The sequence below is a fragment of the Polypterus senegalus genome, chromosome 17 (assembly GCF_016835505.1).
Source record: "Polypterus senegalus isolate Bchr_013 chromosome 17, ASM1683550v1, whole genome shotgun sequence".
NCBI classification, from domain to species: Eukaryota; Metazoa; Chordata; class Cladistia; order Polypteriformes; family Polypteridae; genus Polypterus; species Polypterus senegalus.
Genome location: NC_053170.1, coordinates 24,721,799 through 24,737,591, shown reverse-complemented (window position 1 = coordinate 24,737,591; position 15,793 = coordinate 24,721,799). Strand labels below are relative to the sequence as shown.

The following is a 15,793-nucleotide window of genomic DNA, read 5'->3' as shown; positions in this document are numbered from 1 at the left end:
AACATGCCAACTCCACGCAGGGAGGACCCAGGAAGCAAACACGGGTCTCCTAACTGCGAGGCAGCAGTGCTACCCACTGTGCCACCATGCCGCCCGACAAATACATTTGAGTATAAATTCTCTCACAATTGCTACAAGTATATGAAGAATGGTCTAAAGGGGCTGTTCTAATCAAGGTGGTATTATAAATGTAGTAAAAATTGCAGCCGTAAATTGATGTCTTTTTATTATATCTCATACAACCCTTTGTGCATATCATTCACGCTACCTATACAGAAAAATGCAATTAATACTTCTTAATTTAAGGAAGGCACAGAGGTTCACACCACCACCTCACCGCCCTGGGAATCTGTCTGTATCAACTTTGCATGTTCTCCCAGTTTCTGTAGGAGTTGTTGCACCAGGTACACCAACTTTCCGCCCACATCCGAAAAACATGCAATTTCGGTTAACTATTGGATCTAAATTAGTTCTGTATAAGTTAGCATGAATGTGCTCTGCAATATGTGGACTGGAGCCATAAGGTTTGATTTTCAATAACAAAATGTATGCAGTTTCAGTATATGTGTGAACTGATATATCTGGCGCATGATCATTTAACATATGAAAATGACAAAGATAATTAAGCGTTCTTGACATGTATTGAATATTATATATATATATTGAATATTGATTGAACAAATGACAGATGACTATTCCCTTCACCAAGCACATCTGATTTGCTGAGAGCAAAGATATCCTGAAATCTACCTCTGCACTGTCAAATGGTTACCTGAAGACATATCAGGCAAGCCTGCACTGTAAAAAATTTCACTGTAAATTTACAGTAAATTACTGGCTACTAGTTGCATTACTTTTACAGTATTTTACTGTATCATATTACAGTACATTACAATAAAATTACCATACCACACTGTGACTTCACAGTAAACTGGGCAAGAAAATTACTGTGATGTAGCAGTATGTTGCTGTTGAATTACAATAATTAACCATTTTCAATTTACATTAATCTACTGTATTTTTACATGCTAACTGTAAAAGTAATGCAACTCAGTAGCCAGTAATTTACTGTAAATTTACAGGTGCAATAACAACATTAAATACTGTAAAGGACATTAAAACAACCTTGATCACCCATCCTATTTACCAAATTTTCCCAAATTTACATCAAGTTAAGTTCTGAAGGTCTCTAAAGTCCCCTTGTCCATCTCACTACTTGTTCACTTGTTCCTTGCATTTGTGGTTTTCTGTATGATGTTTGTACAAAATGTTTCCATCAGTGTCCCTGTAGTCAGGATTAGACTTTTATCAGTCACTTTACAACACATATAATCTTTAAATTATTGAAAATTAATAAAGTTAAACAAAATAAAACAAAAACACATTACTGTATGTGTTTTGCATATTTATTCAGCAGTGTTTCTTCAAACGTTAAATGCACAGAATACCTCAAGTATACACTTTTAAATTCAATAAAAGTCTTAACAGGCAGTTCAACTTTTTTTTTTTTTAAATTGCACAAACAAAATTATCTAAACCTCACATACAGTAAGTATATGTACAAGAAACAAAAACACATTTTTACTGTACTGTATATCTAAAATCCTCTGTAGTAAACAACTTGCACATACTGTACCTCAGTGCCCGCAGTTATTATTGGCTGTCTAGTAGTCAACAGTGTATTATTTGTAAATATGTGCTACTTTTTCCAGATATGCAGACATCTGAAAGGGTCAAGTGAAAAGCAATCAATAATTCTGAAAGCATTTCCCTTTTAAAAGGTATATTTTAAGAAATTAAATTAAAGATATAAACTCCAGTGTTTAACATTTAAACGATAATGTTAAAAAACAAAAATGTAATTATAAAGCAGTGTAACATTTTTAAAGACAGCAAGATAGAAATTAAACTGAGGCAAAACAGGGGATTAAAACACTTTAAATCAATTTGAATTATTAGGAGTCCTTTCTGAAAATGTCTACATTGACATCCATTCAAAATCAATTAGTTTCCTCAAAAGTGTGCAGACTTGTTGGTTGATGTGTCCGTGTTTCTTTTTTGATTTTGAGCCCGACTCTGGGTTAATACCCAAAAAAAACCTGTAAACAAAATATAGAAGCTATTAGTTTTATTTGAGCTATTTCACACTGTTTTTCAAAAGACATTAAGTGCTGTTCCTTTCTACAGAATACTGATGCCTAACACTCCTCCTAAGTAGGAAAGCCAAACACAATTTCTCTGCCATTTTAACAATGTTGTGGTGATTTACTAGTCTCACTATTACCCTTGCTAGTGTTATCTACAATGTCAGTGTGTTAGTTTACCTTTGGATAAACTCCAATGTGGATGAGGCATCTTCAGGATACTGCAAGTTAAAGTTGTAATAACTTGCAAAGATTGTAGCAATACCATTGACAAAATCATGATGTGGTCCCATGACCACTTGTCCTTCAATTGACAACATCCAGGCTTTAGGCTTCATCATGTCATCTGAAATAAAAAAGATATTCATCACGTACTTATGCAAAGAAGTGGAATTCTTAATGAACAACAGTGTGAAAGGAATGGGTCGCTAACACAGGGTCTTAGATTACAACTATTAAAGGTCTGCACGCTGTTCTTCTGGTCTTTGCAAAGTAAAGAGCAGCTGCACAGACCTTCAAAACATATATGAGAAGGTAATACAGGTTTACATACTACTAAAGTTGCTGACACTATAAGCTACATGTGTTGTTAACATTACCTTGTATAATCAAGCGGGGTGTGCTTGGTAGCATCATTGTCCTCTGAACATCAGCACCTGTGGCACATGTCTGTAAAATACAGTAATACATAACTTTAAAATATGCTGGATATATGTACAGTACAGTGTGTACTGTATATCCCTTACTGAAGAGTAAAAATGATGGCAGAAGAAAATCCCTTGACCCCAGTGATTCACAATTCTACAGTAGATTTAGCAAGGTGTGTATTTTACTAAAATTCAGTAGTCAGAGAACTGTGTGTCTACATGGGAGATTAAGAGTGTATGAATACAAGTATGAAGGTTAATATACTGTATTGTCTACCCGAGTTCCAGCATTGGCACCTACCTTTTTTACTCTTAGTCAGGTTGAGTTGAGCCATCATATTCATCTTATTGTTTCTATCAAACTAGTTCTTCATATAGAATACTGAACATTTACTGCTATATAAAAAATCAAGCACATCCAGCACTCCTCAAGATACCATATTAATTTTCTAAAATTTCAAGGCATTAATTTTTAGAAAAATATAAAAAATAAATTCAACTCTAAAGCATTTTCAATGCCAGTTGGGTTCCTGGTCTATTGTAAGCAAAACTCAGTTTTCTATCTGTAAAACAATTACTTACATCTGCTTGAAGTAGGATTGCATCCTTGGGCTCCTTAAAGTATGCCATCAGGAGGAGAAGGACACATGCAGCCTTAACTGAAACCTCTGGTTCAAACTTAGACAGCACATCCTGAATTCCTGAATGATGGCTTAGTTCCTGGCAGAACTTTATAATTGTACTGCCTTTATTGTCCAGTGCCTCTTGCAGCTTGCTGAGGATAGATATGTCTGTTAGAAGCCTAAAGTGGGAGTAAAGACATCTTTGAGAGAAAAGGAAAGGCCATTCCTTCTGAACTTGTGCAATGTGTGGTGCAGGCACTCCATTAAGGTATCGGCGCTGGTGGATATAGGTCTTCTCCATAAGAGGTTCAGCTTTCTCTGCTCCACTCATCCCTAACTCGGAGAATATTTTAAGTAGCTGCATTTTCATGTCATCTAATGATGCCTCCGTTTCTCCAGCTGGCAGTTCTACAGGACACCACCTCACACATCCATACTGATCTACAGGGCCTCTTGCCTCCCCTGCTGCATTAGTGTGGGACCTTCTCTCTCGTCGCCTTGCAAGAGTATTTGTTCTGTTTTTATATTCCACTCTTGTTTTAATTTGCTGAAGAAGAGAGTGGCAGCCCTCTCCACCCATGTCTCCTTTTTTCCAACATCCAAAACTTTTGGGTGTTCCCTTACAATTCCTCGGACTACGCTGTGACACATTGCTCTAGTTGGGTTAAGATCATGTTCAAGCATCTGATCTACCACTGCTTTCACCATATCTTTTCTGTCTCCTGGTGATGGTCTTGTTTGATTTGCCACTGCTTTTTGAATTGCTGCTGGCATCCTATTCCAATTGACTTTGAACTCTGCATACCATGGCCTGCCAGGATGTGGGGACGAAGAAACAGAGGAGTTTGAACTGCTTGAGGAGTTAGAAGATAGGATGAGTGGAGTGCTCATGGGGCTTGATGAGAGGGATGAAGAGGCAGCAGCATCCAGTTCACTTTGAACTGTTACAAGTCCTAGAGATGATAGCAAAAAAGATCAATGGAAAAAAAACAAAAAAGCAGCACACTAAATTAATTTATGATAAATTACATTCTTCCTGTTCAATATATTATATTGGTAGCCACTGAAAAGAAACAGAATGAAGGACACTAGTAAGAGAAAGACATGATTTTTCAGGTCAATGAGTTCGCCCTTCAATAATCTTTGAACTTCAGTGTTAATTGTTCAGCTTACCAATGGCAGTTATCAAAATATATATTTACCTTCATTTTTAATGCTGTTTAACAGTTTGCGACACTGGATTGGCCTAATGTGTTTCTCCAGATCCTTCTCTTGTACAAAAGCAAGGTCTTCTCTGCTTTCCACACCAAGCTCTTCTAACCGTTCAAGAAGAGATGTTAAGGATTCATTTGAGAGGCTTGGCAAAATAGATAGCACCACTTCCCTTATGTCTTGACTCATTTTCTAAAAGAGAGTTGGGAGCAGACAGTCAAATATCAACCAATTAATTCATAAAACCCTTGATTATTTGTTTATTATCAGTAATGCGTTATTTGCTACAATTGTATCTCTGTATGATTTTATGTTTTATTCAGGCACTAGTGAGTACTCCAAGAAGTGAAAGCATTCACAAACTACAGACTATCCCTATCTCAGTTTGATTTCAATTGAATTAGAAAATTTAACTCTTCATTTATAGGTAAATGTGCTGGAATCTTCAAAGGCAATTTCTGAATCATATCCTTCTATAATACTTTCACCACAATACAAAGATGTTATTTAAAAGACATATATATACAAAGTCCTATATACATATATGTGTTCTTTAAAAGAACCTCACAGACTCTTCCTACTCCATTATTTATCTATCCTTTCTACTTACACAATTTCTAAAAAAGAATGATGAAGAACAATTAGCAGTAGGTCACACACATTATAAGCCGGAAGTGGGTAGTAGTCAAGCAAATCATCTTGCTTTATACAAACATAATCCTTTTGGACTACTCCTAATTTACAATAGACACCTATATCTCTCAACTTCACAAAGGTATGCTTCTCTGTAACAAAGTATGCAGAATCGTGGACAGTAAGGACCAGAATAATCTTCCCAACATAAAGTTCTTCATCTCTACTTCCAAGCAAAACAAACATTCCTTTCCTGTATGCTGTGCCTTTCACAGTCACTTCATTGCCTGCCACTGTAGACTGTGACTCAAAATTATAACTGGCAACAGATTCTCTGATTTTGTCATTATAATCATTCACAAAAAACTGTGTACCCCTGTGTACCTGTACAACTGGAGGGAACAGGCTGCCTGCACTCAAGTAAGCCTGAAGAAGCTGATGTCTTTCTGCCAGTGTTTTGCACAGATTTTTAAAGTTGTGTAGCTTTCTGGCACATGTTTTGAAAAATGAGTGCTTACTTTCAAACCTTAATGTCCAAAGGCGAATAAGTGGACCAAAGTGGAGTATAAGTTCAGGATAATGGCACATATAATGATGCTTAGGCCTTAAAGGGTGATTAGGGAAAAGCTTTTTCCTACTGTGTAGATATTCTTCAATTATGACTTTGAGATATGCTACTTGGCCTGCTGCAATAGCTGGTGCACAGACAAGCTCCACTACCTCTCTTAGTTGTAAAAGGAGTTGCCATACCTCGTTTTCACAGGGATCTTGAATTCTGTCACCTATCAAGAGAGGTAACAATCTAAGAAAACACCAATTTTGAACTGCATGTCCATTTAGTCGTTCACTACCAGGGAAACATCTGCAGGTTTGTCATTGCCATCATTTCCTGATATTTGAATTGGTTCTTACATCTGTTTAATTGCAAGTAAGTGAAGTGCTTCTCATGTATTAAATGACCAACAAACAAAGCGAGGTCATACGACACAATACCTTCAAACAAGTCATGGGCTAGACACGGTGGGAGCCCAGGCTGGCAAACATGGAAATAAGAAAGTTGGTTAAAAGGAGAGTCACACTTGATACCTGATACAGCAGGGTCTAAACCCTGAACATGACATTTATATGACTGTATTGTCCTCACAGCACCACACAAGTATGGTTCTTTAATAAATTTTGCTTTATCTATTTCACAGTAGCGGCAAAAACGATCAGCCCGACTGAAGTTTTCCAGAAAACCTCCAATACAATGGGATCCCAAGTTGTCTCCTGAAATGGCAATCAGAGTGCCTTTTACAAATCTGCCATCACTTATCAAAATCCCTCTCTCTTCTAGAAATTTGAGGTCCTTGATCAAAGATTCAAAAATTTTGGTCACTCCAAAGTATTTTAAGTTCTGCTCCCTACATAAGAGAACAAGTTGCATGTGAGCTGTAGTGGATCTATTATGTGGCAAAATTTCAGCCAGGGTTAAGTATACAGCTAAAACTTTATGTTTTTTTCTCCCTGAACCAAGTGGGTTTACAACCTCAAAGGCATCCTGATATAAAATCAAACCAATAGAAGAAGGTTCTATTTTCAATAGTGGATTACTTCGAACTCCCTCTCCATCTCCAACATCCTTATAGACATTTTCAGTGGATGCTTGAGAATGTGCTAAGGCATACTGTTCTCTTACAGACTCGCTTTTGAACAATGCAAGTAAAGTCTCTTGTATTGGTACATACTGGGCAAAGCATTCTTTGCCATTTTCATCAGTGCCGAGAAACAAGGGTACGGGCTCAACATAGTTAAAATTCTTTTTAAATACAGTCTTTCTCTTTTGTTCTGTACTTAGAAGTTCCTTGTTATACATCTTAAGGAGATCCCCTGTTCATTTCATCAATTATGTCACTTATAGTGGCCTCTGGAATTCCAAGTGCCTTCAATTTCTCAATCAGAATCTTAAGTAAATGTGAAAGTCCAATGTCATGGGCATTTTGAAAGTCCTCAATGATTGTCTGTATGGTACTTGCTGGTAACAATACCTTAGCTTGTAATTTCAGATAAAGAAGTGTAATGTTTTGTAAAAACAAAGTTTCATCCACAGCCAGTGGCCTTTCTGGTTCACAATCATCCTCATCAAAAATATTTGAATCTGTCTGACTAGGAACACCAAAGGGATCCATGGGAACAGATGTATCTAGAATTGAATCATCTAGGTCCTCTGAGCCTCTATGTTTCCTTGAAATATGCGAGGCTAAACTTGACTTAACTGTAAAATGCTCTCACAACCTCTGAATGGGCATTTGATTTTCAGTCCTTGTTTTATGTGTGATTTTAAATGCTTTATGAAAGAGGTCAAAGCGTCACACTTAACTTCACATGACTGAACCACACAGTTTAGAGGTGTAATGAACTGCCTGTAGTGCCGCAGAGTAGGAACTGCTTCCTTATGGTCTCTATATATGTGTGTTTTCAGAACACTGGCTTTGCGGTACATCCGAGAACACGTAGGCACACCACACTGATAATGATAATTGGGAGTGTTACTGTGCAGCTTTGTGTGTTGAATAAACTGAGTAACATTACTACAGATATACTGGCACTTACTAAATTTACAATGGAACATTGTGAATTGATAGGCAATTTTATTTAATGGCTAATAGAGTCAAAAATACCTTGCTAAGACTGCCTTTTCTAACACAGACCAGCTAACAATAACTAAAAAATGTGGAAAATGCAATATGGTTTGGATCCCAAAGGGAAATGTTAACACACACACAAAAAAAACTACACTATGTATCTACAAAAAAGTTAAACCAGTAAGAATCCATTAAAATACCATTTGAAGTCAAATTTCTATCAACCGTGCTTAAATCAATACATTTGCTTCCATGTATTACTTTTGCCTGTGGAGTTTACCATAAATTAATTTATTTATATTTATATATATATATTTATGCTATTCCTGAGCTAACATCTTTAATCACAGTTGAAAACAAAAGCACATAAACTTAATCAAAATGCACAAATTAAAACTGTTTAAAAATACATGAACTAAAACTACATGAAAAAGCTGACATTGAAACAATATGAAAACGCTTTCCTGAAGCTATAAGATAAGACACGAGTTAAAAAAATGCACAAAATGAAACGGTTTGAAAATGCTAGAACTTAAATTTTATGAAAGAAATCACTAATTACAGCTGTAAACATTAATATATATTGAAAGGCATGATTTAAAGTAGATTGAGAAATGCACAAACTGAAATTAAACGAAACTGCACGTACTCAAACAATGTGAGAAAGTACAAACTGAAAGCGCGCAGTATGTAAGTTTTCTAATACACTCCGTGGTAAAGTCTTAAAATGACTGCATAACTTCCTCTCTAACAATACAAAACAGAAATTATTATAATGATAATGGAGAAAGGCAATGAATGTTAAGTTAATTACCGTTTGTATAAGTAACAAGCACACTACAACGCCATTTTATTACTTTCTTCCACTCTCTGAGCATGTAATATCCCACAGTGCAACGGGGTCTTCTCCAAATACAATTTTACAGTAATTTGCTGTCTTTTGACAGACGACAGCGTATCTTACTGTGATTACAACAAAATTCTGAATACAGTATTTTATTGTGAAAACTTACAGTTAACACCTGTGAAATCCTGGCAATTTTTACAGTGTGAATTTACTGGATTTAAAATTTACAATTAAACTCAACCTGAATGGTGACAGAATCTCCAAATCCTTTAACTTTCCTTCAACCAAAAAATATAACTCAAAATGCAAATGAATGATACTGTAAATCCTGCTGACTTCTACGAGAATCTGATTACAAACACAGCACACAGTCAATGGCTCAATATGGCGATGCGTCCCTCCACAAAAGCAAGTGAATAGTGAACACAAAGGTATATTTTACATCTCTCTCAAAAGCTGAAAAGCTATAAACTCTGTAACCAAAGATAGTAATTTTGATTTGTACCACACACAATACACCTTTTTGGATCTTTAATAATTAAACAGAGAATGTTATGCAGATTTCTAAATTAACATGCATAGAACACATTATAAAAAACAACACTGGATACTTGGACTCAGATATAAAATACACCGATCCTAAGATTGTCCATTGCCCATCCAAGTAAGACCATCCATCTCTACATCGATTTGCAAAGAAGATATTGCCATTTACTGTATTAAAACTGAAAATGTCCAAAACTGAAGGGCAACAGTGAAATCTTCACAAGTCTAAAGTGTCATGTTCAGACAGAGAAACTGGTCAGTAGGATGACTGCATTAACAAGCTGGATCTTTTTCTTTTTTTCTTTAACTGGCTGGCATTCTGCGACACTGTTTCGCTTTGCGACACACACATACACTTGCACGCACACATTCTCACTTTCACAGACAGTGTACCCACCTCCGCAGTGGGCATCTCTCCCAATCTGCCTTGGCTTGACTCCAAGCTGTGCCAGTTTCATTCTATTCAGTGCTCAACTGTTCCCTTGCCAGCCAACGCCATGCCAAAAAGAGGAGGGGGAAGGTAGAAGAACAGAGGAAAAAAAAATTGTTCCTTTCAAAATCTTAAAAGCAAATTTAGAGCATCTTCTTCCAAGAACAAATCCAAAAAGGTTTCCAATAGAATGCCTCATTTCGTTTTTGTTTTTTTCTTCAGAAACTCGCAATTCATGTAGCACTACCAGAGGCAGCAATGCCGCCAACCTCCCCCCTCGGGAATGCCCCTTTATGTACTCTAGGACTACCTCCAACACAAGCTGGTACCAGTCAAATCCGGAAAGGTAAACAAAACACCGAATCCAACAAGGCAAACTGAAGTTCATTTGTCTATTGCCTACATATTAACACAAAGCTCTTGCCATTTATGTCTGCCTGGCACTGGACAGAAATGGAGACTTGCTTCTTTATATGTTATCAGCCCTGCTGAGCTGCATAGCATCATGGGACAGGAGACATTTTGAAAAGGGGAGGGGGGGACAAAAAAATTGATTGTTTAAACGGAATATGGTTACATACACTTGAAACAAGCATGCACATACTTACCAAAGTTCATTAAAAGCACCCAGACCAATCAAAAAAGAAAAAGCAATTAACAATCATCATCTAAAAGTACATGAAATTATGCATAATTCATATATATATGTACATACACATATATACATATTTTTTACAAAATCTGAGGCTTAACGGCTTAATCTAAATGATTAAACAATAATCCTGCACGTCAACAAGCAAAGCAAATTACTATTAATGCTTCTACATCAGTTCCCTGTGTAATGTATGTATTATGCAGATATCTAAATTTACGTTAAGTATTTTCTAGAAAGTAAGAAAATTGTATCAAGTAAAGGTGAAGAAAGTTGGAGACTTTTAAACCTGCCTTTTGGGTAGGATTAGTCATGGCAAGTTAACTTTGTGATAAGTCTACAATAACTGCAGCACACTAAAGTCTACAAATCATGCACATCAGAAGACCACACAATAATGTAATAATATTAGAACAAGTATTATCTTAACAATTAGTCAGTACTTTTCTATGTATGAAATCAAACTGCGTAAGCTTAACTTTTAACATTTTGCTCTATTGGTATATTTGTGTTTAGAAATATGAAAATGCCACTTGTGGTCTCAATGAAAGTTTCTTTGACTGAGACACAACTACCTTAACGATGGAAGGTAAGTGGAATTTATACGACACCTCACCGTTTCTGGTATATGTTATATCCAAGCCTGCTATCACCAAGGAGTAAGACATTTTACATTAATATTTAATTACATATATTGATCATATACTCTGCTCTTTCAAGAAAATTTAAAAGTACCACCAGCAGCATATAGATATTTCAAATGAAAACAGACTTTTGGTGGAATATTAATACTTCCATATAACAAGTCATGGGCACAATAGTTATTATGTAAGTGTTAACAATTAAAAACAAGCTTAATTTGAAGGTCGTATGTTTTAAAATTGATACTGTGAATTAAAATGTTTGTATATATATATATATATATATATATATATATATATATATATAGTGGGGAACATCCCAGACACAGACAGGTAGACATTGTTTTAAGCACCACACACATTTATTTACAACTATTTACAAGTGACAGCACACACCCCAGTGCCGCAGCACCAATTACCCCACAGTCCAGGCCTCACAATCAATGCCTTTCTTCTCTGGTCCACCTCCACTCATCTCCTGAGCTCTGTTCTTATTACACCCGACTCCAGCCATTAAATGGAGGGAGGCGGCCCCTCTTATACCCAACCGAATGTGCTCCAGGTGCATCCCAATGAGCAACTGCCGGCACTCCCTGGTGTGGCAGAAGTGCCGGCTGTGCACCCGGATGTACTCTGGGTGTCCTGGTCTTCTTCACCCCAGCACATCTGGGTGTGGTGAAAGTGCTGAGGGCCAGGGCTCCTCAGGGATCTGGGCGCCTCCGGCGTTGACCACAGGCCCCTACAGGGTTGAGCTTCTAAGCTCTGTGGTCCCCAAAGCCACCAGGTCGGTTGTCCCCTAGTGGTCTGGAGGAGGCGTAAGCAGGGGTGGAGACGCTGCCTGGACACCACCACCTGGCGTCCGTGCATACAGGCAGCGCTCCCCCCTCCAACCAGCACCCCGGGGTCTGCTCCTTTGGCACCCCCTCCGAGGATTCTGTGCCCCCTACATGGGAAATCATACGGGACCGCTGGTACCCCCATCACCTCAGCCAGCTTTGGGGTTTCCCTCTGCCTCCACAGAGGGTGGCCCTTCTATGGACGTGAGCAGGCTGCCTCACGTCCTCCCTTATCGGAGAAATTGGCTCTCTTCCCTCGGTTCCTCCTCTTCCTCTGGGACGCCGTGATGGTTTGGATATTCCTAAGGGAGAGGTATAGACCCTATCCTGTCTGCGTACCTGTGGAGTGGCGTGAGACTAATACTGGCTCGGGGCGTAGGGCACTAGGACCCGCGGCGCTCATCAGCCAGCTTCCACGTCCACTATCGAAGCCCCCCCTACTTGAAATCCAATCACTTTCATCACGGTTCTTTTCGGTGGGGCCTCACTTTTTCTTTACGGGGCCAGTTCCACTTACATGCCCTGCCATGCCTCTCCGGCCAAAGGATCCAGCGTCGCGTCATTTCGCCCACTCACACAGTGCCTTCATGGACGCGACCGCCTTCCCCTCCAGCTTCTTCAATTCCTCTCGGAGGGCACGTATCACCTGTAACAGTGACTCTGCGGGCTGAAGGCACTTCCCCAGCTTGTGCAGAGGTGCCGGCAAACACAGACAGTCAACCGACGGAGAACTTACCTGTCGATCAGTCACATGCGCCGGCTGCCTTCCATGGGGCCGTCACCTCAGCCCAGTTGGGTCCTTCCCCGGCTCAGGATGGACATTCGTTGGGCCTGCCTCCATCCAATCATTGGCGGGCACGCAACACACACCATACAATCCCTTGCCTGTCTCGGGGGGGACTTCCAGTCCACGGCCATCTTCTCTCCCCCTCCCCTGATGCGGCAGCATGCCTCAGGACAACCTCGCAGCTGCTCTTCCTGCTGTCGCAGCGCTAATGAAGGCCCATGGAGTGGCACGTGTCTGCCACCAACACGGATCCAGGCAGTCCCTGCCTGCAACAGAAAACGCAAGTCTGGCCCCCCGTCTATCCGAGGAGATGGCCCCCACGAAAGGCAGCTGGCGCGTGTGACTGATCGTCCCGGACGTCCTCAGCAGCAGCATGCTCATAGGAGCCTGCTGCACTCCGGCCATGCCCGATGTTGTATTCCCGCACCAGGTGGGAATGGCCCTTCCGTGAACCGGTGGTGGTCTGTGGGATGAGTTGCTCTCCAGGGGTTGTCTGCGTGCTGCTCCCGCGGCACATGTGTGGGCTCACCTGCTGTGCTGGACTGCCCACAAAATTATTTGTAGCGATGGGCCCCTGCCTTGAAACAGGCGGCGAGTTCCATCTGGGATGTCATTGTGGGGAACAGCCCGGACACAGACAGGTAAGACATTGTTTTAAGCACCACACATGTTTATTTACAACGATTTACAAGTGACAGCACACACCCCAGTGCCGCCGCACCAATCACCCCAAAGTCCAGGCCTCACAATCAATGCCTTTCTCCTCTGGTCCACCTCCACTCTTCTTCCACCCAACTCCAGCGTGGAGTTGTGGTGTGGTGGAAGTGCCAGCGGTCCACCCGGAAGCACTCCAGGTGTCCCTGATCTTCTTCCCCCCAGCACTTCCGGCTCCTCAGGCACCTGGGTGTCCCCTGGCGGTGACCACGGGTCCCTATAAGGTTGAGATTCTAAGCTCTGTTCCCGTAGTCCCCAAAGCCACCAGGGTGGTTGCCCCCTTGTGGTCTGGAGGAGGCATAAGCCCTCCTCCGGTCCTTCTGGACATCCCGGCTGGGTATCACCTCCAGCAGCCGCTCTGTCATCTATATCTATATCTATATATATATCTATATATATATCTCTATCTATCTATCTATCTATCTATCTATCTATCTATATATATATATATATATATATCTATATATATATATATATATATATATATATATATATAGTAGATCCCACGTGGGCTGGACGGACGGAGCTTGTGAGGAAGGGAGTGGAGGTCAGAGAAAGAGAAAGAAAAAAAGTTGTTGGTAATATGGCATTGTGGTGCTGTGTAGTAATAAACGTGTGTGTTTTGGACATTCTGGTGTCTGTCTGTCTGTGTCCGGAGGGTGTCTTTCCACAACAGCCTCTACATATTGTTGGTTCCAAAAGAGGTGGAACTTCTGGGGAAACAAGGGAAGTGACCTCAGTCAGCTTCCAAGCATTCTTCAGAACTGCAGAGGAAAGGTGAGAAGGCATTAGCAATTGCTCCCCTCTTGGCGCAGAGTAGACCCTTTTATCCTATTGGAGTGCAGGGCTCTAGAGTGCAACCAATTTGGTCGCACGTGCGACCTAATTTCTCAATGGTGCGACTAAAAAAAATCAAAGGTTGCACCGGTGCCACCAACCGTTCGAGGGGGAAAAAAAACGAAACTCTGTGACTCTTAAAGTCTCCCTGTTGTTCAACAACAGACACACATTAGGCCCATATCGTGGTCTAAACCAATCAGAGATAGTGAAGGGCGGATCCCCCCCCCCTCTGATTGGCTGTGGTCCAGATATTCCTGTACGTGTGTGTACGTTTGAAAATGCATGTGATGCAGTCAGACAGAGAGAGTTGAGTAGCCCATCAGGTAAACAGTGGATGTAGCCGCGGATTATGAGAGAAGATGAAAAGAACGATTGACAGCTTTTTTCGTTAAGAATGTTAAGTTAGGGCCTGATCCGTCCGAAAATCATAACCAATGCTCTGACACGGAGCCATCAACCTCCCAAGTTATAGCAAGCCCTGGTCCGGAGACGGCATTAGATAATGAGCCACATACAATCGAGTCCGAGCCCACTGAAATTAAAAGGAGTAAAGTGTATACATTTCGAAAAGAGTGGCTTGACCAGTTTCCTGGCTAAGATACAGTAAAGCCGATATATAATACACTGTATTTACTGTAAAGAGTGTGGGAAGACCATGGCCGGCAGTAGTGCATTTGTGACTGGTTCTAATACATTTAGAATTGAAACGCTGAAAAAGCACAATGCATCTATAAAACACATTACATGCCGCGATAAATGCACTGCTCAAGTGTCCCCTCTCCCCGCTGCCTTTCAGCGGCAGGCAGCAACAAACAGATCATCAGACGAGGCCGAGATGATAATTAAGTTTAACATTGCCTACAATATTGCAAAAGAAGAACTTCCCTTCACTAAATTCAAGTCCGAAATAATTCTTATGAAGAAAAATGGCTTGAACGTAAACCCGACGTACAGCAATGATGCGTCGCGCCAATTTATAGGAGTCATCGCAGATACATTGAAAAAAAAAGACGTCTGTGCAAATTGCGAACAGTGCGTACATGGCATTCCTGATCGACGGAGACACTGATATCGCCACAAAGGAATGCGTCATTGTGTACGGTCGTATCTTGCGGAGAGGAAGACCGGTGAATATACTTATTGGACACATTGAGGTCGAGCATGCTCATGCCCAAGTCTGGAAGATTTTGATGCTAGAGAGAGTGTGGCCAGCTGGTTTAGTCAAGGCCAAAGATCAAGAAGGCCAAACTACAGGAGTTGGCAATCCGAGGGGCATGTGACTGCAATGGAGGATAGTCCATAAGACATTGAGCCATGAGATGTTCAGTTTGAAGCCCTTAAAACACTTAATTTAGATTTTCTTTTTAGTTAATTTATCTTGAGATTTTTAAGTTTAAATTTCAGCTCAGTAAAGCACTTTAAGCACCAACACTTTTTCAGTAAGTTACCTTTCTTGTAGAATTGTGATTGCCTTCAAATAAAGAACTTTATATTGACCAGATTGTTAGTTAATCATTTACAAGTCAATATTGCCTATATGGACAGCGATTAAAAATAAATAAATAAATAAATAAATAAATAAATAAATAAATAAAGTGAACTTGTAAAACTGTGGTG

The 15,793-nt window shown here is 40.0% G+C and overlaps 2 protein-coding genes across 4 annotated transcripts in view; both read right to left on the bottom strand.

Annotated features, from left to right (window-relative positions):
• LOC120517079 (peptide methionine sulfoxide reductase MsrA-like) overlaps positions 1–15,793 on the bottom strand; it is a 178,140-nt gene that overhangs the window by 107,587 nt on the left and 54,760 nt on the right. The window contains exon 1 of one of the 3 annotated variants that reach the window (XM_039739167.1): positions 9,674–9,756. The exons of the other annotated variants lie outside the window; for them this stretch is intronic. Coding sequence (XP_039595101.1) covers positions 9,674–9,734 — 61 coding nt within the window. The 5' untranslated portion in view covers positions 9,735–9,756. Of the gene's footprint in view, positions 1–9,673; positions 9,757–15,793 lie in introns of those variants that run through there. 3 annotated transcript variants of the gene reach the window in all.
• Positions 1,671–9,703, bottom strand: LOC120517078. Its single transcript, XM_039739165.1, is given in 7 exon segments — positions 1,671–2,099; positions 2,325–2,490; positions 2,744–2,813; positions 3,374–4,008; positions 4,011–4,367; positions 4,617–4,818; positions 9,674–9,703. Coding segments are annotated over 7 exon segments (1,566 nt in total). The 5' UTR covers positions 9,689–9,703; the 3' UTR covers positions 1,671–1,978.